At 55.8% G+C, this 23,737-nt stretch overlaps 9 protein-coding genes and 1 non-coding gene across 10 annotated transcripts; 5 read left to right on the top strand and 5 right to left on the bottom strand.

Annotated features, from left to right (window-relative positions):
- Positions 1 to 2,209: 2,209 nt before the first annotated feature.
- QBC33DRAFT_543616 (putative ph-response transcription factor pacc rim101 protein) lies at positions 2,210 to 4,782 on the top strand. Its single transcript, XM_060428388.1, has 3 exons — positions 2,210 to 2,720; positions 2,787 to 3,081; positions 3,169 to 4,782. Exons 1-3 carry the CDS (start codon positions 2,520 to 2,522, stop codon positions 4,410 to 4,412), a joined length of 1,740 nt encoding a protein of 579 aa, XP_060281898.1. The 5' UTR covers positions 2,210 to 2,519; the 3' UTR covers positions 4,413 to 4,782.
- Positions 4,783 to 5,054: 272 nt separating this feature from the next.
- On the bottom strand, positions 5,055 to 6,761 carry QBC33DRAFT_454508 (uncharacterized protein; the record flags this gene model as incomplete). The annotated part of the gene is made up of 1 exon (XM_060424731.1): positions 5,055 to 6,761. One exon carries the CDS (start codon positions 6,759 to 6,761, stop codon positions 5,055 to 5,057), a length of 1,707 nt encoding a protein of 568 aa, XP_060281897.1.
- Positions 6,762 to 7,078: 317 nt separating this feature from the next.
- Positions 7,079 to 9,433, bottom strand: QBC33DRAFT_543609 (uncharacterized protein). The gene has a single exon (XM_060428387.1). It carries the CDS (start codon positions 9,333 to 9,335, stop codon positions 7,416 to 7,418), a length of 1,920 nt encoding a protein of 639 aa, XP_060281896.1. The 5' UTR covers positions 9,336 to 9,433; the 3' UTR covers positions 7,079 to 7,415.
- Positions 9,434 to 10,139: 706 nt separating this feature from the next.
- On the bottom strand, positions 10,140 to 10,891 carry QBC33DRAFT_131180 (uncharacterized protein). The gene is made up of 2 exons (XM_060422048.1): positions 10,799 to 10,891; positions 10,140 to 10,630 (listed from the first exon to the last, which is right to left on the bottom strand). Exon 2 carries the CDS (start codon positions 10,523 to 10,525, stop codon positions 10,220 to 10,222), a length of 306 nt encoding a protein of 101 aa, XP_060281895.1. The 5' UTR covers positions 10,526 to 10,630; positions 10,799 to 10,891; the 3' UTR covers positions 10,140 to 10,219.
- Positions 10,892 to 11,286: 395 nt separating this feature from the next.
- Positions 11,287 to 11,392, top strand: QBC33DRAFT_t51. Its single transcript has one exon. It is a non-coding gene; the product is annotated as a tRNA-Leu (tRNA).
- Positions 11,393 to 12,195: 803 nt separating this feature from the next.
- On the top strand, positions 12,196 to 14,251 carry QBC33DRAFT_590392 (putative mfs multidrug transporter protein; the record flags this gene model as incomplete). Its single annotated transcript, XM_060431612.1, has 2 exons — positions 12,196 to 12,477; positions 12,510 to 14,251. The coding sequence occupies 2 exons, from the start codon at positions 12,196 to 12,198 to the stop codon at positions 13,989 to 13,991; spliced, it is 1,764 nt and encodes a 587-aa protein (XP_060281894.1). The 3' UTR covers positions 13,992 to 14,251.
- Positions 14,252 to 14,704: 453 nt separating this feature from the next.
- Positions 14,705 to 15,680, bottom strand: QBC33DRAFT_131093 (glucosamine-6-phosphate isomerases/6-phosphogluconolactonase-domain-containing protein). Its single transcript, XM_060422047.1, has one exon. The coding sequence runs from the start codon at positions 15,561 to 15,563 to the stop codon at positions 14,778 to 14,780; it is 786 nt and encodes a 261-aa protein (XP_060281893.1). The 5' UTR covers positions 15,564 to 15,680; the 3' UTR covers positions 14,705 to 14,777.
- Positions 15,681 to 17,581: 1,901 nt separating this feature from the next.
- Positions 17,582 to 19,113, top strand: QBC33DRAFT_494954 (4-nitrophenylphosphatase). The gene is made up of 5 exons (XM_060425536.1): positions 17,582 to 17,677; positions 17,735 to 17,812; positions 17,900 to 17,921; positions 17,987 to 18,055; positions 18,113 to 19,113. Exons 2-5 carry the CDS (start codon positions 17,744 to 17,746, stop codon positions 18,880 to 18,882), a joined length of 930 nt encoding a protein of 309 aa, XP_060281892.1. The 5' UTR covers positions 17,582 to 17,677; positions 17,735 to 17,743; the 3' UTR covers positions 18,883 to 19,113.
- Positions 19,114 to 19,868: 755 nt separating this feature from the next.
- Positions 19,869 to 21,599, top strand: QBC33DRAFT_579407 (uncharacterized protein; the record flags this gene model as incomplete). Its single annotated transcript, XM_060431133.1, has 1 exon — positions 19,869 to 21,599. The coding sequence occupies one exon, from the start codon at positions 19,869 to 19,871 to the stop codon at positions 21,597 to 21,599; it is 1,731 nt and encodes a 576-aa protein (XP_060281891.1).
- An 859-nt stretch (positions 21,600 to 22,458) lies between these two features.
- On the bottom strand, positions 22,459 to 22,797 carry QBC33DRAFT_560598 (uncharacterized protein; the record flags this gene model as incomplete). Its single annotated transcript, XM_060430072.1, has 1 exon — positions 22,459 to 22,797. The coding sequence occupies one exon, from the start codon at positions 22,795 to 22,797 to the stop codon at positions 22,459 to 22,461; it is 339 nt and encodes a 112-aa protein (XP_060281890.1).
- Positions 22,798 to 23,737: the final 940 nt, after the last annotated feature.

Below are 23,737 nucleotides of genomic sequence, written 5' to 3'. Positions count from 1 at the left end.
GAGGAGCCTGGGAGGGCAAAGTGGATACTTTGGCCTGACATACGTGTTGGGTCCGTCCCTATGGTGATCCATCATCGCCGCCCGTTTTTTTTTTTTTTTTTCGCAGGCATAATCATTTTTAATCGCCCGGAGGGTTTTGTGGATGAGGCATGGTGGATGAACAGGGACACATTCGGTATGGAAACGAATGGCGAGCTTGTCGCCGACTTTGCTGCCAGGCTAGGAGTGGAGCGTGGCATGCCAGCATCTCAGCTGGCCTTCTTCAACACCTCAGGAATGGAGATGATGCGACGTTTCGGCTTGGAGCACAACATGCAAACTTTGAGCATCTGCCGTTCAGAAGTGCTCGGGAACAATAAAATAAAAGAAAAAAGAACAGTGGAAGAAGCTGCCAACCTCTTTTCTTCCGTTTTTGGTGATGGTTGTATTACCTAGCTCCCTGTATTTGGGTTATTTAGCTCAAAGAATGGAAAAGCACATCATCCCAGATGCCTGAGTTTGTGCCAATCTTCGTCGTCCAGTCTCTTAATACAGATGGCTCCAGAGTAGAGAAGGAGGGGTGCAATGGTCGGAGTTACTCCCTCTGGACAAGACTGAGAAGCTGGATGGCGATGGATGAGCCCTGCTCTCTAGCTCGCTACTTTTTTGTTACTCGCCCTTGGATTGCCCTACTATTACTTCTCTCGCTCCTTCACAGCTCCCTTTGTTCCCAGTTTATTACATCCCCAATCGGCTCTGGGGAGTGTTAAAACCCAAGAGTTGATGATGTCTTCGTTACCGATTCGCTTGGCACAGAGACGTGTCCTCAGATGGTTTGAACTTTCAGGTCTCGTAATGTCACTCTCAACACCTATTCTGAGTACGCGCTGTGTTTAACCTGGCGAATTACTATACCGGGCTTGTTGGTATATATGTATATATAGATAATCAGGGGAACACCTTGTGGTTTAGAGTGAACAGGGGTCTATTCACGAGGCAATTAGGGGCTCATGAACAGGTCTCTGCCGCAACAAGGAGACGGCCAAGTCAATATCACAATATGGATCTACAGGGCCGTGGCAGGGGGCGCCAAGAGTTCCGCTCTTGGAAAAGTCTTGGATAGACGGCGGACAACTGAAGAGGGCCTAGGGGAGAAGCTGTGGGGACTGGGGAATGCGCTATGAATTGCTTGTGAAGCCAAGAAGACGGATCTCGCCATCATCTGATTACAGTGCACGTGTTTTAGTATCTGGATTTCTAGAGGTGCCGATTCACTGGGAGGCACTAAGTTCGGACTATGGCAGGATGAACGAGTCGAATTGGAAGAGCGCAACCGTTTGGAACGCCTCTGCATCCATGGCCACATCCACTCCGGCATTTTTATTCTTTGGTGTACAGTACACATGAGGTGGCGACTTGCAATTGTCGAAGGAAAGGATGACAAAGATGACGCGCCCTGGTGTGCTGCCCTCTTGGCATTACACCAATAATCCGCCCTCCTGACCACCGTTTGATAATTATCGAAGGTGGCTGTGCTGGCCCATTTTGCAGAGTAGTGTACAAATATCGGGATTCATCTACCGGCAAAGATACTTGGGGAAGTTGCCAAGCAACTTGGCGACCGGAGAAGCATAGCGGAAGCTTGGCCCAATATCTGAGCGGCGAGTCTCGACCCAAGCCATTCCATCCTTGGCACGTTGCTTGGTAGATACCAAGACTTGCGATCAACTACATCCGTACTTGCGCCGCATTTGAAGCACAATCCCCTGGCTCGATGGTTGGCTTTTGTTCAATTATAGATGCACTGGGAAGTGGTAAGTCTAAGAGGGACTCATGAGCAGACACCACGTGCCTAGATCGGCGAGAAGTGGCAATCAGCGAAAAGACTTGAAAGGGAGCGACGGAGAGCGCCAAGACTGACCTCGCAATGCCAAGCCTTGGCATTGACTTGGCGAGTCTTGGCGTTCAAGGTCGTTTTGTTAAGAGATCCCGAAATTTAACGCCAAAACTACACTGACAATTCAGTACCTCTGATCAGCTAGGACTTGTCTCGGACCATCGCCCCCAGAGTCAGCCAATAGGGATGCCCTTGGATCCGCAGGCCCCGACAGCCAAGAGAATTTGCCAAGACTTTCCGCCAGGCATGGCCAGCATTGTCAGGCGAAAAAGGTGTAATAAAGACATGTCTCGCTCCTGAAGATGAGAGCACTTTGAGTTTCTCCTTCAACGACTTTGAACCTTGTACGCAAACTTCATCTTTTAGATTTCCATCTACCTCTCGGTTTCGCAAAGCATATATGCCTTATCCTGGCAAACTTTCGAAGTGTCACCAGATAGAGGTGTTTCCTGATAAGTCTTCCCCAAATAGTCACGTGGCTTGATTGGCCAAGACCCCACCTTCCTCCCAAGACCGAGCATCAAAGCTTGGTTTGAAATCGAATCCGTCCCATCCAGGCCCAGCACCTATTCTCGGAATCCGGTTCAATAAATCTCCGAAGCATTCTCGACACCCCACCTTTGGACCAGCAACACTGCACGCCATGTCAGCCAACCAAGACCCCAGTGTGCAGTCTACGAGCTCCAACTCGAATGACAACACACCTGCGCCCTCGACTACTGCGACCAACAACTCGAACTCGACATCAGCGACATCAAGTTCATCCAGCGCTGGTCAAGATGATGGCCTCGTTTGCCGTTGGAATCAGTGCAACGAGCGCTTCAATTCGGCCGAGACCCTCTACGTAAGTGACCCCGCAGAGATCATGTGAAGATGAAGTGAGAATAGTCAGCTAACGTATGGCACGTAGGATCATATCTGCGAGCGACATGTGGGCAGAAAGAGCACCAACAACCTGAATCTGACCTGCCAGTGGAACTCGTGCCGCACCACAACTGTCAAGCGCGACCACATCACGTCGCATATTCGCGTCCATGTTCCGCTGAAGCCTCACAAGTGCGACTTCTGTGGCAAATCCTTCAAGCGCCCCCAGGACTTGAAGAAGCACGTCAAGACGCATGCCGATGACTCTGTGCTTGTCGGGCGGTCGCCCCAGGATCAGAATGGCGGTATGAATCCGGCCTACCGAGGGCATAGTGGAAAAGGTACGTCATTATTCGGCTCGATCCCATGAGCAGCTGGTGCTACCCCCAGCTCAAAAACCTTCAATTTGAGGCTAATCCCGCCTCTAGCTCCCTCTAGCTACTATGATCACAATGGCCATGTCCGTACTAACTCGGCCGCCTTCGGTCAGCCGCAGCAGAACGGGCATGCTAGCTACTACACCCATCATCAGCCACAGCCACAGCCATACCAGCCCCTGTACTACCAACAGCCAATGGGGCCCCGAGGCGACTTCATGGGCCACCAGGCGGCCCCCTTTGACGCCCGCAGCAAGCGCGGGTATGATGATCTCAACGAGTTCTTTGGCAGCGCCAAGCGCCGTCAGGTCGATCCAAACTCGTACACCCAGGTTGGCCGGTCTCTCTTGCCGCTACACACCTCTCTAGGCCTCCACACCGGGGGCTTGTCCACCGAGTACATGACTGCCGCTCCTCCCGCCCTGTCTGTCGGTGGCGGGGCCTCTCACGGACCCCTGACCCAGCACTATTATCTGCCTCCCATGACCAACCTGCGAACCAAGGATGACCTCCAGCAAATCGACCACATTCTCGAGCAGATGCAGGCCACGGTATACGAGAACACTGGCTCTCCACAGAGTGCTCATTACCCTCATCATGGGGTCGATATGCGCCACCACTCCCCTGCTTATGCTACGCGGCCGGGTGTAGACCACTATGCTGCTGTCTCGGGGCCCCAAGTCGCCTCTCCGCTTGTGGCGTCGACTCCCTCGACCGGCACTCCAGCCGTCACGCCGCCCTCGGGCACCATGTCGTACACCTCTGGCCACTCGCCTAGTGCATCATCGGCCGGCATGTCACCAGCTTCACGCCATAGCACTGCCGCCTCGGTTGCGTACCCGACATTGCCCGCCGTCACGTACCAGGGCCAGTCGACGACCTCGACTCTGGGATCAAGCTTCAACCCGGTTGAGCGCCGCTTGTCGGGCGGTATGCTTCAGACTTCCAATGGCGGTCGACGAGCTGGTCGCGACATGGACAGAGCTGCGACTCCAAAGGCAAGCGAGTCCAACTCGGTCAGCTCTCCCTCGGATGAGTCTGAGACCAGCACCGAGGCAGAGACGTACGATGAGTGGGTCCAGCACATGCGCGTCATCGAGTTCTTGCGCAAGTATGTTCGCGACAGACTTCACCGTCAAGACTACGACGAGGCGATGAGGGAGGGGATGATGGAGGGGAGGGACCACCGAGACAACAGGGACAATCGGGACAACCGTATTGACTCCAAGGGTTTCGCCTCGGAGAAGGGAGTCCCAGAGAGGCCTCTTTACCCTTCCCTCCCTCGCATCATGTGAATGCGTCTTTCATCACGGTTCTTGGGTCTGCGGCTGAATGATAATGTCTGTTTGCCCAACTGGGTCTCAAAACGTGGAATACTGGGTTTTGCTAAGGTCCATCGACTTTAACTTTTCAGTTCCTTTCCGATACCTCTATTTCGTACATCCTTTTCAAGTTTCGTCCTTACCTCTCCTTTTTTCCCTAATTTATGTTGCTCATGCGGACGTGGGGAAAGGTGTCTCAGGATTCGTTGGGGGATGGCTGGTTCATGGTTTGATGTCCATGGTTCATATGATAAGGCGTTATTCCGAATACTCTGCAAACGAAACCCGTCTGTAGTTTACCTATGTACAGACGTATAGAAAATGCACAATTTCTACTCTTTGACTCGTCGTACACCATTCTCGCAAGCTGTGACTCCCGACTATTCTTACCCATGAACTCGGCGAACTCGGCGACCCCTCAACGTGTAAACACAAGCTATGATGCTCAGTCTCTACACGTCCTCTCAGCATTATAAGCAGAGCAGGCTCGGCAAACTAGCCCAAAACTAGAACATATGCGCGAGAGAATGGTCAATTGAGTATTCATATCGTTCATTAGGTACCTCAGACAAGAATTCGTACATATTTCGTAGGGGGGTGTGGTAGGTCGGTGATTCAAATCACTCTCCAGATCGCACCTACACTCGGGACATCCTGTGTCACCCCTTCGTCCCTAGTCATGCTCCGTATCCATTCATTCTCTTGCTCTATCGCATCTCTCTCGATCTGCTGCATGAGCTCCAGCTCGGCGAGCATGTCCCGCACCAGACTCCTGCACGCCCCGAGAATCCTCTCCAAGCTCGAAGCGGTCCGCCTTCCGCCAGGTCCAGGTCCTCCCGCCCCGTGATCCCCATCGTCACCGTCGTCGCCGCGGGGCACGTCTCCGAGCTCCGCCAGCAGGCGCGCCCACTCGTCCAGCTTCCTCACCAGCCCCGCACACTCGGCCTTCCAGCCGGCGTCCAGGTCGCTCACGAAGACGAGCCCCTCCCCGGACGGCGGCAGCAGCAGGACCGAACCGCCGCCGCCGCCGTCGCCGTTCCTCCTCGCCGCGACGACCTCCGCCACACCCTCCACCCACTTCTCGAACCGCCTCGCCATACGCGCGTACCTCCCCCCCGGCTCGCCCAGCCCCCACACGCTCGACAGCACCGCGTCCAGCATCTGGACCCTCTCCTCGAGCCGCGCGCCGCCGCCGCCGCCGCCAGCCCCAGCCCAGGCCCTCAGCGCCCGGACGTTGAGCCTCTCGACGGCGCCGGCCTCGAGGCGCGCCACCTCGGCGCCCCCGCGGGCGGCGGCGCGGAAGCGCTCGCCGAGCCGGGCCCGCGCGCTGTCGCGCCAGGCGGCGTCGGCCGCGGGCGCGGCGCGGTGCACGAGGTGCAGCTGCAGGAGCTCCGTCTGCAGGCGGGCCGTCTCGGCCGAGGCGGCCACGTTGGCGGGCAGCTTGGATGGCGAGGGCGGCGCGAGGAAGGTGGCGGTCAGGGCCTTGGGGGCCAGGGATTTTGCGGGGGAGTAGTGCTGCTGGAGGGTGGTGAAGGCGGGGCGGAGGCGGGGGTGCTGTTGTTGCTGTTGCTGCTGTTGCGGTTGCGGTTGTTGCTGTGGCTGCTGGGTAGGGGCAGGTTGGCTGGTTACGGAGGAGGAGGATGAGGACGGTGCCTGTCTGAACGTCGTTGCGGCTACGCTTTCGGAGGGCGCTCGGGCATGCCTCCTCGCGGCGGCGGTCGACGATGCAGATATTTTGTTGGACGAGGATTGTCGTTGGTGAGCAGAGCTAGAGCCAGGCGGGTCACGAGCTCTCTCGCCCATGGCAGATGTCTGGGATGGCGGACGAAGGATTGTAGCCCCCGTGAGCGCCGTGACAGATGATTTCGTGCGGGCATGTCCAGCTCCCGCCTTGCGTGTTGTTGCTGAAGAGGGCACACCTGAAGAAGTGGTCGGGCGAGAAAGCGTCGTCGGAGCTGACCCCGAAGAGGACGTGGGCCGTGCAATGGGCCTGCTCCTCGACGTTATCGGTGGTCGGGAGGTGGTTGTCGAGGATGCAGCAGCATTGCTCTGAGGCTGCCTAACGGAAGCAGATCGTCCAAGGATGCCGGATGTAGGTCTGCTCTTCGCAGAAATGCCCGTAGGATTACTGCCATTGCCGGCACCTGTCGTGTTGGCACCTCCCGGGGCAACCCTCGAGCTCGAGAGGCCCTTTACGGGGAGTCGGCTTGGAGAGGCGGTTCGCAGGTTGTCGCGGGTCAAATCGGCGTCATTGTCTTTTGATTCATTGTTTCCAGGCTTGCGGAATGATCTTGTTCGACCAAGAGAGGTCGAGGACGACATGGTGGTCGGGAGTTGATTGCAGGATACCTTACTCAGGTGTTTTTGTTGTTTACTACATCCCTGGTTGTTTTGTCCGAGTCTTGGTCAACCGTGCACTTCAATGTCACCTAGCCCGGCGAGATTGGCCGCACTGACACCCCTTACCATACTCCGTATCTTCTTCTTTTAGTGGATGTAACACTTACTAGTTAGTGGATATTGCCCGATATAAGGCTGCATTGGCAACTGGTCAGATCGTGTCTGGCATGGTTGCACCCACGCGATAAGCTGGGGCCAAGGCCTGCGGACTGTATACATCATAGCAAGTCCATTAATTACCCCGGTATTACATGCCTACAAGATCACATCCTCAAAGCTTGCACTTCCATCACCGCTAACCAAGTCGTTAGCCTTAACAAAGAGCCGAGAAGTCAAGAATGTTTACAGTGGCCGGAGCCACCATCAGTCTAGAATACATTTATTATCCCTGCCTTTCGAGCTCAGTAGTAGAAAGCCCGAACATCCATGGTATATGCCACCCTTTAAACGCCACCACCTCTGTATTCCCACCCAGGCCCATATCTCTTACAATCATGACCCAGCTCCGATCCTGGGTGTCTTCTAGCTAAGTAAATATAATGTACACCAAAAATAACAAGGCAAGCATATCGTCGTTTACCCGGCGATCTGGCCTGCACGCCCTGCTGAAATCCGGCCCACAGGCCCCTCAATTTTGTCCTCATCCTGGGCTTCTTCGACGTGCTCCACGAGGACGGCCTCATTGTGCTTCATCAAGGCCTGGAGATCGTTGTTGAACCTGTATAGGTTGTTCCGGCAGGTCATGCAGGTGCGGAGCCAGCAGGTCCCGCACGTAAACCGAATCGACGTATCCTTCACATGGCAAGCTTGGCACGCCAAAGGATAAAAGGTGTTCCTGCTCTGTACCATGAATCGGTGATTGGCCAGGCATCTAAAGTTCCTCTCGATTATGGGGGGGGCGTCAAAAATGATGCCCTCAGGAATCGGTTCCCCCCAGCCAATGGGGAAGGAGTCGCTTGTCGGGGTTGAGACGCTTTCTGTCTTCGGATCTTCACTCGCAAGACTCTCGGGCCGAGCCAAATCCGCATTGTCGCGACTATCAGCCTTTGTCGACGGCGTCACGGTTTCGGATACTGCCGCTGAAGCTGATTGCGTTTGCGGTGGCCCAACAGACCTAGCGTTTCCAGCTTCAGCTTGAACCTGGAACTCCACAGCACGGGATTCTGCACGATCGACTGCTGGCTCCCGCTCACTAACCACTGCAGATGGCCCCTGGTCCTCGGCTGGTTTTGACGAGGTTCGTGCAGGAAACCGGCTCTGGTTAAGGGTCAAGCCGCGGCTGGGTGCAGGCGACGAGGGGAGCCCAATGGGCGATCGTACTGTGAGGCCTGCAGGCGACGACGGCTTTGCCTTCAGAGTCAGGCCGTTCGTGTCTAGTCCCAGGATTGGCATGCTCTTCACCGGTCGAATCTCCTTAGCAACCGAGAGGTGGATGGGGCGGACGTCCTTGGGCGTAGTAATGAGTTTCGTCTCGTCCAAAGGCTCTGGTGAGGAGGTTGGCGACACTGGTGAGATGACCGTCTCCATGATAGGACTTCTGACATCGTCATGACGATACTCGGGGGTGGGTAGCCGGGTAACATGCGGGGGTCTCTTGACATCTGGGGCAGACTGTTTCCGGTTCGGGATTCCTGGGAAGCTCAGCACTGTCATCTCGCTTCCATCTTTGGTCGGACTCGCATTTTCATCGACAAGCTGCAGATTTGACGCCTCCTGATCCATGCTCTCGGGCGTTTGTGGAGACATCCGTTGCCGGGAAGCCACAGGGCGAATATTCCTGCCAGGAAATGCGGCATTGGGACTTGGGCGCGGCTGGACTCGGGTCGTCGCAGCGGGTTCCGACTGTTCGAGGTGAAAATGCTCTCGGCGAGGGTCTGAATCCGATGTGCTTGCAGGCGAGTGGGAGGGCGGCAACGTCGACAAGGCGGTTGAGCCGTGGCTCGAGACAAGTTTGAGTTCGGATACGACAAGATCTTTATCGACCTTTGGTGATCTCCGCCTCCAGATCTGAGGTTTGGATGGGGGCGTTTGTGCCAACGACGGAGCAGCGTGCATTGACTGTCCCGGCACATCCGGGGGTGTCTGCGGTCTTTGGTCGTGGGCGCTAGAGTTTTTCAGGGGAGGAGGTGGCGGCGGTTGCCCACGATCCTTCCACAGTCCGGTTGGTTCTGGGCTATGGACATAGTTGTCCATTACTAAGGGTGATATGGGCGGAAGAAACAGCTCGTCATAACTCGCCTTGCCATCTCCGTTGCCTTGCTTTGGAGAGGCATGTAAGAATGAGTTGTGGGCACTCATGGTGGTACCATCTGTTGACGACCCCACGGTCGAATCTGAAGAGCGGTTGGAGTAGGCCGAAAGCACACTGGAAAGGGGCGCCGAGTCAGACGGAGATGGCAGGCTGCCTCCGGCTACGGGTCGCCTTGTGATCAAGGTTGTTGTAGGTTCTGACCTGAGAGGAACTGGAGGAAGAGGAGAGTTCAAGGGCTTCGTCATCGGGGCTTCCTTTGCAGAAGGAAGCGGAGGGCCGGCCGAAGGCAAAGGTTTCCTCGCTAGTGAAAGCTTCGGCGGCTGCTGCTGCTGCTGCTGCTGCTGCCCGTATTGTCGATAATGCGGCTCCATCGCAGGAGGAGGGGCCGGGAGAGCTTTTGAGAAACGTGAGTTCTGCATCGCGGTTCCCATTGTCCTAATAATCTCGTTGCTTCCCGGCTGAATCAAGCGAGGGTGATACTATCTCGTGCTGCTATGACTGGTACGGGCCAACACGAGGTAATCTTTTTTAAAAAGAGAGAAAAGCTTCTAGAGGGCAGCAGAGGACCCGCATCTGGTGTTGCAAATAGAGTCTTGTGGAAGGAATATGCCGGCAAACACCTTGGGTACCTTGGCTACCAGCAACGGGGCAGCAGGATGGGAAGGTAATAAGGGAGGGGCTGTAGTTGGGAGGACATGATGCGATGCGACGCGACCGAGGAGAGATCCCAAGGGTACATGTAGTATCAGTCGGCACGACTCGTAACCTAATCCGCACTTGCTTGCACCGCTTGCACCTAACGATTGGAGGGTGGGGGGACCCTCGGGGGGAAAGGAAGCATCGGAACAGGGGACCACTTGGCCCCTGCCGCCAGCCAGGGCTTGCCGATGATGCGGGAGGCGCACTTCAAATTTAAGATGACCTCCATCCTTGTCCCCCCCTGGTTCCTTGTACGGCTGAAACGGCCACTGGTTAAAAAGGCGGCGCCAAGTCCAGGTTTTTAATGACGTCCACAACAAGCAGGAGCCACTCTCTGCCGAGGGATAGAAAGACTGAATGGAGGTACCTACTATGGAAGGTTCGGCTTGGAAGATCGAAGGGGAGGCAGCAGTCGGGTTTAGGTAGGTTGTCATGGCCGGGTTAAACCTACAGTCAAGCAAAATACAGGCTTATTTGAAAGTTTATGCTGTGCAATCCGTGGCCGTGGCGTACATTGTGTGGCCTTTTCGGTCGTTTTCCTCACTGGATCCCTTCCGAGTTTCCGACAGTTGTCACCCGAATTCTCTACTTTATTTGCAATAATGGCATGAACCATTTTCAATATTTGTATCATTGTATGTCCGCTCACCCGGCACGGGCACGAAAAGTCAGCCACGAGGATCAGAAGAGTGGTCCGTGGTGTATTTGCACGCCAAAATCGTGGCATGTGGAGCATGTCATCAAGAAGACTCGGGTCTTGTCTCGCCTTGGAGAGGAATGTATCGTAAGATCGTCACAGGGGGCTATTTCACGCTATTGCATGGGTTCAGCTGTCCTGGTACTAAACTAGCGATTAGCGACAGGAGTTCGGATTCTCGAGAAATCCCTGCAGTTCACGAACTCCAGGGGCTTCAGGAAGCTTTGGTTGGAGCCAGCAAAGGTCTCAAACCTGGAAATTCTGATGTCCGACCCAACCAACCAGCTGGGGTGGGCTCTCCTTAAAACATACGTCGCCACCTTGCAAGCCACGATCGTTTAGCCATTTCGAGAATCAGACTGCCTCCGCAGTGGCTACCAAGGCCGCCTGATAATCCTAAGAAATAATCGATCGCACATCTTAAATAGTAGGGTCTGATATGTTCTCAAAAATAGGGTTATTAGGCTAATCATTTCGCATAAAGTATTATACGAATGAGGGCGATCATAACTTGGATGCCTGTGTTAAGTACAGAGTAGGTATGTATGTATAGTTTTCTTGCTGCACCTACTCGTATCTTGTTGGTGATTGTGGACGTCACAACAATGGCCAGCAAAGGATTTCTTGAAAATTCAAGTTTTGTATGGATCTGTACTGTGTGTGGTACCATGTTGTAAGAGGCTGTGCTGTGGGGCTATGCTAGGCTTGGCGACACTTTTCAGTGGACAGTGGAGAGCCTTTCTATGCAGTAACGGCGCATTGGTCTATGAGGCACAGATTGCACACAATTTCTACCAACAGGCAAGATGGCCGAGCGGTCCAAGGCGCCACGTTAAGGTCTACAAAACCTTGAACATCAATTCCGTGGTCTCGAAAGGGGCGTGAGTTCGAATCTCACTCTTGTCACATATTTTTGCATTTTTGTACTTCCTCCAGGTCTACTCTGGTGCTCTAGTGTGGGACGCAATTATCTTCCTATCACTCTGTCCTTTCCTTTTTTTTATGTTCTACGTCCTATGTGACCCACTAGTCACATACTGTCCGATCCTATTGGAATATTGGTGCTAGCATTGTGCTGGCTTGGTTCATCTCGGGTTCTCTGATGTCCAAATGCAAATCCTGTGTATGCGTGGAACCTGCCATCCCTGCCTGCTTGACGGCAACTTAAATTACACGCTGTCTAACTGGACCATCTCTTAACTTCTATTGACATCGAAGCTGCTGACACTTGTTCCTGGGCAGTGCTTTTGCCTTTCCAAGGGTTGAACGTTGGATCGATCTGGCCCAAGTACGGTGTAGCAATAGGTAGCCATACGGCACTATGATGGGCGGGCTGCTACCGCAAAGTTGACGCTCTGTAGATTTTAGTATACCCAGCGTGTCTAGGAGAGGTCGGGTACTCTCAAGTTTCAAGTGCCGTCTGCCACGCTATGTTACCGCCGTAAGCCGGGAAGATGCACAGACGCTCGGAGTCGACCGGCCAGAGGATACCAGACGGGGCTCCACTACATAGGTACTGCTAGGCCCGATCCCGGATCCAAACCGGGCAGGTGCCATTCGGCAACACGGTAGCAACACCTGTGATTACCGACTTGGTGAACAGTATTAAGGTACACACATCTCTAGCCGGGCAAATAGTGTCACATGCGATACCACAGCCACCCATTCTCCTTGAGCAGCACATTTGTCCTACACCCAGCATTGGCCCCATGGAAGACGCGCCTGCCAATGATGACCCAACTGGTACCACAGAGACCAGCCCGCTCCTAGCCACCGGCCTGATTTCCGAGCCATCGGTGCAGAAAAGGAGTAATGGAACGTTTGCAGATCCGGAAGGGCCCGCCAGTGAAGGAGATGGCGAGATCCTAGCACACCCGGACGGGCCCGTTGGCCGGGAGGGGCTTCCGGCGGTCGCCGCCAAGCTGCCGATTCTCATTCCTGCCATCGGCATCGGCGTTGGTCCGCCCCTCAAGCGTCCCTCTCAACCCATGGTCTGTGCCTCTAATGCTGACATCGGGTTCAGGTTTTCCTCTGTGCTCTTGACCAGCTCCTCGCTGTCGCAACCTACGCCAAGATAGGCAGCGACCTCAATGCCCTGAACAGCACTAGCTGGATTGCCACTGCGTACTTCCTCACCCTGACCAGTTGCCAACCGCTGTACGGCAAGTTGAGTGATATCTTCGGCCGGAAGGAATGCCTCCTCTTCGCCTACGCCGTCTTTGGCGTCGGTTGTCTGGGGTGCGGTCTCGCGCAGGACATGACGCAGCTGGTGGTAGCGCGCGCCGTGGCCGGTGTCGGCGGCGGGGGCATGAACTCGGTCGTCAGCATCCTCCTGACCGACATCGTCCCGCTCGCCGACCGCGGCATCTGGCAGGGCTACATTAACATCATCTTCGCGGCCGGCACCTCCACGGGGGCCCCGCTGGGCGGCCTGCTCGCCGACTCGGTCGGCTGGCGCTGGTCCTTCATCGGCCAGGTCCCGCTCTGCCTGGCCGCCTTCGTCGCCGTCCACCTGGTGCTCTACCTGCCCGACCGCGACCACTCGCACTGGCGGGAGAAGCTGGCGCGCGTCGACTTCCTCGGCGCCTGCGTCCTCGTCTCCGCCGTCCTGTGCCTGCTCCTCGGCCTCGACAGCGGCAGCAACCGGGGCTGGGACCACGTCTCGACCGCCGCGCCCCTGGCCGCCGGCGCCGTTCTCTCGGCCGCCTTCGTCCTCGTCGAAGTCAGGGTCGCCTCCCACCCGTTCGCCCCGGGCCACGTCATCTTCGACCGCTCCCTGTTCGCCGCCTTCGCGTGCAACTTCTTCGGCATGGCCGGCCAGATGCCCATCATCTTCACCCTGCCCCTCCTGTACCAGGCCGCCGACGGCGTCTCCGCCGCCCACGCCGGAACGCTGCTGATCCCGGGCTCCATCTTCGGCGTCGCCGCCTCCCTCGGCGCGGGGGCCGCAATGAAGAGGACGGGCCGCTACTACTGGCTGACCGTCGCCAGCACGGGGGTCCTCCTGCTCAGCGTCCTCCCCATGTCCCTGTTCGCCGGCGGGCTGGGCGGCGACGGCGACGGGACCAACGCGGCCGGCACGACTGCCGGGCTGGCCCTGGCGGCCACGGGGGCTGGGTCCCTCGTCACGACGACGCTGATCGCGCTCATCTCCAACGCGGCGCCGGCCGACGCGGCCGTCGTCATCGCCTGCTCGTACCTCTTCCGCTCGCTCGGCTCGTCCGTCGGCATCAGCGCCGGCTCCGCCGTCCTGCAGCAGGTCCTGCGGGCGCGGCTCGCCGCCGGCCTCGGCGGCGGCGACGACGCCGCGCGGCGGGTCGAGGAGCGCGTCCGCGAGAGCCTCGACTGCATTGGCGAGCTCGAGCCCGCGGTCGCGCGTGTCGTGCGGCGCTGCTACCAGGATGCTGTTGTCGCTGTGTTTGTGGCCTGTTCCGCCTTCTTGATCCCGGCGTTTGTCTCGGCTTTCTTCGTGAGGGAGAGGGGTTTGCAAAGGAGGAGGGGTTAGAGGGAGAGTGGTTAGACGAGATGTAACATTCAGGGTGCATGTAACGGGAGTTGGTTAGTGCCAGTGTCATTTTGGAGGACACAGGTTAGAGCTTGGAATTTTATACCATCTATCAAGTTATCTCATGTGTTGCTCGTGCCGACTAACCTTGGTTTTCTACCGAGAGTCTTTGTTGTGTAAATTCCAATTGAGAAGACTATATCTACTGTGAAGCCTCCAGCGGGGGCCGAAAGGCAAACCCGGTTTCTTCATGAAGTCATGTCTTGAATAATCGGACGGGATATCAGAAAACAACGAAACCACCAGGTAACCTCTCTGGTCCACCGCGCTAGAGCTATGTAAGCTTCCACGGTGCGACAGCCATGCAGAGAAGGATCTTGAGCATGATCCCGGCGAAGTGAAGAAACAAACGAGAGCTAAAAAAGAACTGGGCAGTCAAGATGGTCCTGCGATGATGCTTCGCCACCGAGGGGAAGAACGTGCTGCGTGCCGAGGGATGTTGACACCCCATGGCATTGATGGACGGTCGAAGTGTCGGCAAGGCCCAGGGGGCGAAAAGATATTAGGTCGCATAGTGCCATATCTCGAGCTCGAGGAAAGCATATCCATCATACCCATCCCTACCATCAAGATCGTTTAACATATCCTCCCCCCTAGACCATCTTTGACGTCTTCAAGGCCGAATGCTACCTTAGAGACGATCGTCAAAGACCCCTGCGTCCGGGTACAACCACATCAGTGGTTGCCAACCCCTTCCGCAAACAATGCCTGAAGCCGCTCGTGGTCCTACAGGCTGAATGGTCTCCTGGGGTAGCCGACTCCCTCGACCGAAGGATTATCGACGAACCAGCTGCAGCGGTCACCAGTAGCCTCGTTGACCAGGGCACACGGTAGACCGTTGCCCCCCTCGAAGATCTCCTTCATGATATCCTTCTTGCCGGCCCCTGTCGCCACAAAGGCGATGCGCACCGCGTGCGTGACGACGGGCAGCGTCAGGGTAATACGCCTCGGTGGGGGCTTGGGGCTGTCCTCGATCGGGGCCACCCAGGCGCTTGTCTCGCGGAGCAATTCATGGCCCGGGAAGAGCGAGCAGGTGTGGCCGTCGGGGCCAGAGCCGAGGAGGAGCAAATCGAAAATGGGTAGCTTCACGCTGTCACGGCTGGCAAAGGACTTCACCAGGGCCTGCTCGTACGCATCGGCTAGCTCCTGGGTGTCGTCAAGGTGCTTCGCGTCGATGGTATGGACAATGGGCTTGGGCTGGTCGGCAGGGATCTTGTCGATCAGCTCCTCCTTGACAAGCCTATAGTTGGAGTCCTCGTGATCCAACGGGACAGCTCGTTCGTCGGCGAAGAAAATCTCCCATTTATCCCACTTGACTGTATCGTTCTCGCCCGACGGCTGCGACAACAGCGCTTTGGCCAAGGTTTTCGGCAGTGAGCCGCCAGACACGGCGACCTTGAACATACCGTGGCGTGCCAGGCCAGCCTCCTGGCATGATATGACATAGGACCGGAGGGCGGTGGCGAGGCTGTCGATGCCCGGGAAGGCGTAAAGGTTCGTTTGCTTCCCCATGGTGGATGATAGTAAAGTGGGGATAGGATGAAGGCGAATAGATGTAGGCACCTGTGCCTCGAGAGAACCGGAACTGGAGTTTTGTGCGTGGGATGGCAAGGCTGGATGGTGGGCAAGGGGCAGAATGCTAAGTAAGCTAGCTACCTCTTGGGGCGGGTGATTGGGCCGGCTCTTTTTGAGAATAGAGGGGGTAGGAAATGATTGCTTGTCGAAGGCCGAAAAGTCCTGGAACGATCAAAAGAAACTGATGGAATCGTGAGAAAGCTTGCGGTCAGGGACTAGTGGAGTTGACGGGAGGTTGTGACGTTCCCACTTCGTTGCTGGGATCACCTTGCGCGGGGTTTGTGGCATAAATTTGTTATCGATAACGGCGGGGTGTTTGCATGGGCGATTATGGCGCATTCTGTGGCCCAATAAGATTGGCCTAATAAATGCTGGCTCATCGGCTGCTACCCACCCTGCGCTCATACCGTACACTTGGATTCTGCAACCTCGAGATCCCGTACTGTAAGAACTTCTCACAGCAGAACACGTCTTGTATTTCTGTCTACTATCTTTTGATCATCTGTTTCCATCGCCTGTGTACAGCTGAAGATGCCGCAGCTCCTACATACCTAGGTGGTCTTGGCAGCTAATTGTGCGCCAAGAGTGACGGAACAATGACGGTAAATTTGTCGTTGACGTACAGTGTTTGCGAGGTGTGTAGGCTGTATGCTAGAGATCCACAGGAGACCCTTAGATGATCGCATCCTGTCTAGGTACCAAACCTTCACACGATGAAACTGGCTGTACTACCGTAGTAAACGAAGAAGTCGGCAGAATTGAAGCCATCACGAATGCCCATTCTAAAGGTGGTGGAAAAGCCGCTGCAGTAGTATTTTATCTATAGTGTTGTCTGCCAGAATGGCCGCCCTGGCTTCCAGATTGACTTTCCAAGCTTCAATTAAACGGCTCCTGTGTAGACCGTGGCTACGGATTGTCGAAAAAGTCGCTTTCCACCTACGAACACCTCATTAATTACATATTCAATCCACAAATTCATCAGTAGTAGCGATAATAGTGACTATTAAGCCTAAATTGTTCCAAGTCTAGGAGGCCGCTCGCTAAGCTGTAGTGTGGTGACGCTAATTTTTAGTGTATGTTTAGCTAAATTCGAATATACGATTGAATAGCTTTAATGAATAAACCTTTGTTAATTCAATATGTAAATAATGAGGTGTTAGTAGGTGGAAAGCGACTTTGACTTCGACATCTGTACGCGTGGCTGCACGTGCAATAGCCACGCGTATGAGCTGCCGGAGCATCGCCGAGTAAGGTGATGAGGTCGTCGCAGGATTTTTTCTGGTCACTGCTGAGTTGGTTTGTGCTAGAGATAACGTGGCTAAGCCCAGAGTGATGCTGGGACGAAGGTGGTACGGAAGATGCGTTATCTGCAGATATTTCGAGGTTTGGGGGGGACGGAACAATGGTCTAGATAGATGGGGTGAAGATGATGGTATCAGTGAAGATGATGATATCTACCTGTTGCTGTGGCAGGATATTTTTGAGGTGATATTTTTGAGTTGTGGGGGAGAGGTGTGGGGGAGAGGTATGGTGGTAGTAGGATAGAGCAGTGGTTAAGGGACGGAAGGCGAATGTTATGGAAGGTATTCAGATCATAGGTATTCAGATCCTATTCAGCAGTGTACAATAGGTAGGAACATTGATATGGAAACAATAGCATTGTCCTAATTAGGAAAGCCCCAGGACTCTCCCGAGGAGGCTATTCGGGCAGGGGTTTCGGGCATGAAAACAGCTGCCAGCCACGGAACAAGCCACTGTGACGGCAATGGCGATGGGAACAGCAACAGAGACGGCGACAGCTTTAGCAATAGCGACAGCCTAACAGTTAAATCCCCTTGCCTGAATAGATGAATACCCACCTAGGTAGGTTTGCCACGCCGTAAGTCACGTGTATTTGTGGTGTGGGGATTTCACCGTCTAAGTTGTTTCTCAGCCTAAGCAAACAGAACAGATACATCATCGGCCTTATCGAAAAAGGTGTCAGCGACCCTGATCTGCCCAGATTTTGCTGTGCCCGTAGATCTATCTGTTAGCACTAGCAGTTGATAAAAGTGCATCATTGTTACACCACGTTTCTCTCATAGTTTCCAGCTAACTCCAGCCAATAGTCTCTGGACATGGCTCAAGCGCCCAAATATCTGACTGGGGATCCGTCCGCCATCAATGCCTTCGTTGATCAATTCGATGTGCGTTCGTTTAATTCAGGCCCCCATGTCCTTGTGCCTTGCGCCTTGGCTCTTCAGGGCACGGGGCTGACCGTTGCTCTCCTATAGGTGTTTTTGATTGATTGTGACGGTGCGATCAACCGTGCTGGGAGCGTTTTCTCCTTGACCTATTGTTGACTTTGTGTGTTGGAGCAGGAGTCCTCTGGTCAGGAGATCACCTCTTCGACGGAGTCGCAGAGACGTTGGGGCTGTTGAGGTCTAAAGGTTGGACTGCCCGAGTCCCGCACCAATAGCCAGCTAACCGCTCACCAACCGCGTCAGGAAAGCGGACGGTCTTTGTGACCAACAACTCTACCAAGTCCCGGCCCGAGTATCTGAAGAAGTTCGCCAAACTCGGGATTCCGGCTGATGTCGAGGATATATTTGGCTCCGCTTACTCGGCAGCCATCTACATCTCGCGGATCCTGAAGCTGCCACCCTCGAAGAACAAGGTGTTCGTTCTTGGCGAGGCTGGCATCGAGAATGAGCTCAGGACCGAGAACATTCCCTTTATCGGGGGCACCGATTCCAACTATCGGAGGGACATGACTCCGGAGGACTGGCAGGGCATTGCAGACGGCTCATTGCTGGACCCCGACGTGGGCTGCGTACTGGCCGGCCTGGACTTCCACGTTAACTACTTGAAGCTCTCGCACGCACACCAGTATCTGCGACGCGGGGCCGTCTTTCTGGCCACCAACCTCGACCCGACCTTCCCCATGAACCACAATTTCTTCCCCGGCGCCGGGTCCATTGTCATCCCTCTGAGCAATATGGCAGGGGAGAAGCCGCTGGCGCTCGGAAAGCCGAGCCAGGCCATGATGGATGCCATAGAGGGGAAGTTCAAGCTCAACCGAGCAAGGACTTGCATGATTGGTGACAGACTGGATACCGACATCAAGTTCGGCATCGAGGGACAGCTCGGTGGGACGCTGGCTGTTCTTAGCGGAGTTAGCAAGAAGGCGGATTGGGAGGCCGAGGGCGCTGCGGCGGTGCCTGCGTTCTATGTCGACCAGCTGGGGGATCTCCGTGGCGGCGGCACCGGCGCTTAGTTGGGCTGCAGTGCCCTGGTACTGCGTAAACCGAACCCTTCGGCGAAGAAGATTCTAGTGTAGGTAACCACGAAAGAATCCAAGGATGTGTGTTAGTGCCTACCAAACACTGAACATGATGCGCATACTACATAGTGTAGTGAGTGAGCGTACAATGCGTGTTTACGGTTGGATGACGTATTGCTCCCGTGAGTCTGTGATCTGTGATTTGTCTGTAGGCTCGTGAATTTCCTGCAGGTCGTAGAATCTAATGGACAATCCTGGCCATTAGAAGAACCTACCTAGCCAGGAATCCTGGCCGATGGTGGAGTGGACCCTGTCTTTTTTCTAGGGTCCCTAGGGCTCCCGAGAGATTGTGCATGATACCTTGCAGCCTCTGACTCTTTCCTGACGGTTGTTTCTTCCAAAAACAAGCCCCGCAGAGCGGTCACCAGGGTTGCCAAAGGACCGTTCGAAGGTCCAAGGTTCATTCCCTGCCCTGAAATGGGTTGGTGCATATCTGATGCTTAGGGTTGCGAGGCAGGTAGTTGCCAAGAAAAAGATCCCATCCATCCATGTTTTGGATGGTTGGCTGCCGGGAGGAAAATTCCGGGTCTCGCTTCTGCTGGGCCGGGCCAGGTGCGAGTTCCCACCCATAGTCCGCACTACTTTTCACATCCAACACTGCTTTTTCCTGCACCTTCACTCTTCACTCGCAGTTTGTTCCCCGGCACACGAGCAAGACGGGCAGACCAGCCCAAAGAGCATATGAGCCCAGTTTCCGTGCCTTGCCCAGCCCAGTTTCCATGCCCTGCTTCCGTACCCAGCAGCCTGACCATCCGCCCAGCTCACTCATATATAAGGCCCTGCCGACGCCGTCTAGCTTCCAAATATTCGGACTCTTCTAGTGTAGACTGGTCTGCTTCCCAACCCGCAATGCTTCACATCCGGGACCAGATTCCACAGTTCTCCGTGTTCCACTTACCCGACTCTGCATCGACCCTGTCATGGAAGAGACACAAGCCTCCGACGAGGCCGACCCCCGCACCACGCGCTTGCTCGACCGTCGGAAGCAGTTGACCGATGCCCTTGCCGCCTCCCCATACGACCCCATTCTCTACCTCCAACGCGCTGCCGTCTATTCGCACCTGGCCTACCCGGATCTTGCTGCTGGGGATGCCTACCGGGCGCTTCTCCTGACGGACGAGGCGCAGAATGAGAGCTTCGAGTACCACGAACAGGCTCGAGAATCCCTCGAGGAGTACTCGGTCACGTTGGTTCCAGATGTGCTTCGGCACGGCGCCCTCGTAGAGGACGCCGACGCCGCCATTGCGGATCGCCACGGAGCCCAACACGGACTAGAGCCGTATTCTGTGCTCGCCACCCTAGCCTCTGCCCGCTGCCTCCAAGTCCTGTCCCTCAGCCTCCTCCTTTGCGGCAGCCTGAAAAGCGCCTACACTTTCTGCGAGCGCGGTCTAGCCGTTGTCCCGGGGAACCAGGACCTGCTGGAGACCAAGGGATATATCGAGACCGTGGCTCGGCAGAGGCTCTCTCTGGGGCCCGCCGAGGACATCAATGTCAATCATCTCCCCGACCGCGGCGTAGTGCGCCGCGAAGTCTACCCCTGGAACACCCATGAACCTGACCGCTTCTGTGAGGAGACCCTCTCCTTCCTAAACAAAAATCTCGAAGCTGTTGCACCAAAGTGCTCTGTGCGAGTGTCTACACTTCCTGTTCTTCTGGAGGGGGAAAGCGTCACTGATAGTTATGAGATAATCCCAACGTGTCGTCAGCTCGGACTGTTTGCCAAGGAAGATATTGGTCCTGGCGAGATAGTCCTCCAGGAGTACACGCTCCTCACCGCCAACAACCGGCTTAAGGAGTCGACGTGCGATGCCTGCGGGTCGGCACTGCCGCCGCTGGAGGCCGACTCGCAGGCAGTTAGCTGTCCCGACTGCTACGACACCGTCTTCTGCGACGCGTTCTGCTTCACGCAAGCGCAGGAAAAGTACCATCCGGCAGTCTGCGAGACTGACGTCGATTCCATTGCCAAGGACCCAGACGCCCGGGACATCGACCAGTCCCTCTATCTCCTCCTCCTCTCTCGCCTCCTTGCCATGTCGGTGCATCAGGACATCCACCCGTTAGATTTCAAGGAGATCAAATACATCTGGGGCGACTTCGTGCCGACGAAGACGAACGACATCGACCTCTCGCCCAACGCCGGGCCCCCGCCCGAGTGGACTCTCCCCTTCTCCTTCAAGTACAACATCGAGCTCCCGCTCCACGTCATGGAGAAGATGGACATCGACATCTTCGCGACCCTCCCAGAGCACGACGTCTGGGTGTTCAACACGGCGTACGCAAAGTTCCGGGGCACGGCTTCTGCGCGCCAGAACCCGCGAGACGGCCGCCCTGACCTCGCGGCCGTGCACCCGTACTGGTGCCTGGCGAACCACGACTGCAACCCCAACGTCTCCTGGGAGTGGGGCGGCAAGATGGAGCTGCGCGCGAGGGAGAAGCGGGTGCTCGGGGGTGTCGCTGACGGAATCAAGGCCGGCGACGAGATCCTGAACCACTACTGCGATGTGGAGCTGTCCGTCCAGCAACGGCGGGAGTGGGCTCAGGGTAGCCTGGGTGGTTGGTGCATGTGCAAGAGATGCCGCGATGAGTCTGGGGAATCTACGAAGCACGAGATCAACAGGACGACGAAGCGAGTCGTGTCTGAAGAGGACTAGAGGCCGGCCGGCCAACTATAGATCTCCTCGCGTCTTCGAGATATTGTCTATTTGAAGGACATTCAAGGAGCCTGTCCTGTCATGTCGAACCCGGAGGCTTGCAATATCGCCAGGAATATTGTCGGCCTGTCTGGTTATTCAGTATTTGGAGACCCGTCACCAGATTTCCTTGGAAGACCAGGATAAGTCAACATCAGTACCCAGCCTATCAGTGGTGGATTCTGTGGCAATGCCAGTGATGGCCATAATCTTCCACAGCTCAACGGGCAGACGTCGACAGACCTCGTTCCGCTTTCAGACTGGGAACAGCATTTGTAAATACACGTGAGAGGGGGCATCTTGTAAACGCATCTGATGCCTTGGGGAAGCAAGCAGCGGCGCTAGCATTCAGCCCTGGATTCCGTGAGATGGGATGATCCAATCTCGGGAATATAATAGACACAGGTCGAGTGTCATAGAGCCCTACTACAGCATGGCTGCCTAGATTATTTCGAACCAATCAGTATACGATGGATTCGCCGTTGAATACAACAACATATTAAGGACTGAAATCAGCATCTTCCTTTTCCCCGAGCGATTCACCCTCAACACCTTCTCCCCTCAGCTTCAGTTGCGGAGTCTCACTTACACAGGTAAAGAACGCCTCGAGAGGAAGTACCGTGTTCCCCTTTTCCTTTCTTTGCGGAGCCATCCACCCTGGCTTCCTTCCTTTCAGAGACCTCGTCTCCTCCTTTTTCCTTTTTTTTTCTCCCTTTTCGCCGTGAAACACACCAACGACCCGACTCGTAGGATGAACATCCACCCTCTAAACCCATCCCCTCCGTCTCGGGGGAAGTCTACACCCCCCAGCTAATCCCCATCACGCCCTCCCCCTTCCCCTCCTCCTCCTCCCCCCAACCATTTCCGTATCCCCACTCCTCGTCGCGTTCGCCGCGTCCCCAGGCTCATGCACGCACCCCATGACGTCGCCGGGACACACCCGGTCGACGGTCGAGTTGCACGGGACCGAGAACTCGAGCGAGCAGTGCACGGGCGACATGTAGCAGCGCTGGCACCACTTGACGGCGTGGCTCGATCCCCCCTCCCCCTCCTTGCAGGCGCCGCAGGTCAGGGTTGGAGGGGGCACGAGCTGGGCGGTGGCGGCGGCCGCCGCGAGGATGGCTGTCGCGCAGAGGAGCAGGCTGATGGGGTGGTGCATCTCTGGGCGGGGGGTTGGGACGGTGCGGTCGGGCAGAGCTGGTATGGTGGGGAGGGATGGCTGCGGTTGGGGGTTGGCTTTAGTTGTGGAGAGGGTGGTATAGGGAGAGATCTAGAGGGGATATGGAGATAGGTAAGTAATAAATAAATATCTGAAGTCCCCTTTTGTCTAGAGTGACAGAGGGTTGATGCTGCCTGTCCCGGTAATACTCCTACCTATAGGTGCTCAACCCTTGTTCGTACCCAATCCTGCCGTTCGCCTTTATAGATTGTTTGTCCTGACTGCTGGCCTGCTTTTTGCCTAAAGAGCCGAGAGCATAGGATTGCGGGTGTTGGTAAAAGGGGGGAAGACGTTGCCAATGGGAACTATGCAATCTCCAAAGCTCCGTGTCAAATATTATTTAATCCTTGGTTCCGATATTAATACAAGATAATTAGACAACAAACTGATGCCTGCTTTCTTCATAGCCACCGCAGCTGCATCTCCCTACCCTGTTTCTCCCTTGCTCTCAATAAAATACAGACCAAGCCCTAGGTGTGTGTAATATCCACGTCGTGTTGCCTAGGAACCTGGCCTTCAATGTGGCTAGAGCATCGTAGGTGCCAGCTACCCATCCATCATCATCGGGCAGTATATGTCATCGCAGAGTCCATCCACGGACGCGAACCCTTGGCACCGAACCCGCGCTTCGGCGGGACAGACGACCGACGGCGCCTCCGGGGACAGGGCCGACGTGGAGCGGGCCCACCCCGCGCAGCAGCAGCAGTCGAAGGGCTGTAGGGGCGTGAAGGTGGTCGGCGACGGCGACGTGGGGTCTGTCGGCGTCGGGCTGGGGGTCGGTGGGGGGGTGAGAGTGGTTGTGTCGGGCTGCGCCGTCGCTAGCGCGGCGATGCTGCCGCCCAGTAGTATGATACTGTCGAGTCTCATGGTAGGTGGCGGT

Source organism: Phialemonium atrogriseum (genome assembly GCF_030411735.1).
Source record: "Phialemonium atrogriseum strain 8032-3 unplaced genomic scaffold QBC33scaffold_18, whole genome shotgun sequence".
NCBI lineage: Eukaryota > Fungi > Ascomycota > Sordariomycetes > Cephalothecales > Cephalothecaceae > Phialemonium > Phialemonium atrogriseum.
The sequence above is the reverse complement of the archived record's forward strand: the minus strand, read 5'-3'. Positions and strand labels throughout refer to the sequence as shown.

Bases quoted from the DNA above. Each gene is read 5' to 3' on its own strand.
- QBC33DRAFT_543616 (XM_060428388.1), top strand. From the start codon at position 2,520: ATGTCAGCCAACCAAGACCCCAGTGTGCAGTCTACGAGCTCCAACTCG. The intron at 2,721-2,786 runs GTAAGTGACCCC...TATGGCACGTAG, and splicing joins ATTCGGCCGAGACCCTCTAC to GATCATATCTGCGAGCGACA. The intron at 3,082-3,168 runs GTACGTCATTAT...TCCCGCCTCTAG, and splicing joins CCGAGGGCATAGTGGAAAAG to CTCCCTCTAGCTACTATGAT.
- QBC33DRAFT_543609 (XM_060428387.1), bottom strand. From the start codon at position 9,335: ATGACGAAGCCCTTGAACTCTCCTCTTCCTCCAGTTCCTCTCAGGTCA.
- QBC33DRAFT_131180 (XM_060422048.1), bottom strand. From the start codon at position 10,525: ATGCTCCACATGCCACGATTTTGGCGTGCAAATACACCACGGACCACT.
- QBC33DRAFT_131093 (XM_060422047.1), bottom strand. From the start codon at position 15,563: ATGGGGAAGCAAACGAACCTTTACGCCTTCCCGGGCATCGACAGCCTC.
- QBC33DRAFT_494954 (XM_060425536.1), top strand. From the start codon at position 17,744: ATGGCTCAAGCGCCCAAATATCTGACTGGGGATCCGTCCGCCATCAAT. The intron at 17,922-17,986 runs GTGCGATCAACC...GTGTTGGAGCAG, and splicing joins GTTTTTGATTGATTGTGACG to GAGTCCTCTGGTCAGGAGAT. The intron at 18,056-18,112 runs GTTGGACTGCCC...CAACCGCGTCAG, and splicing joins GGGGCTGTTGAGGTCTAAAG to GAAAGCGGACGGTCTTTGTG.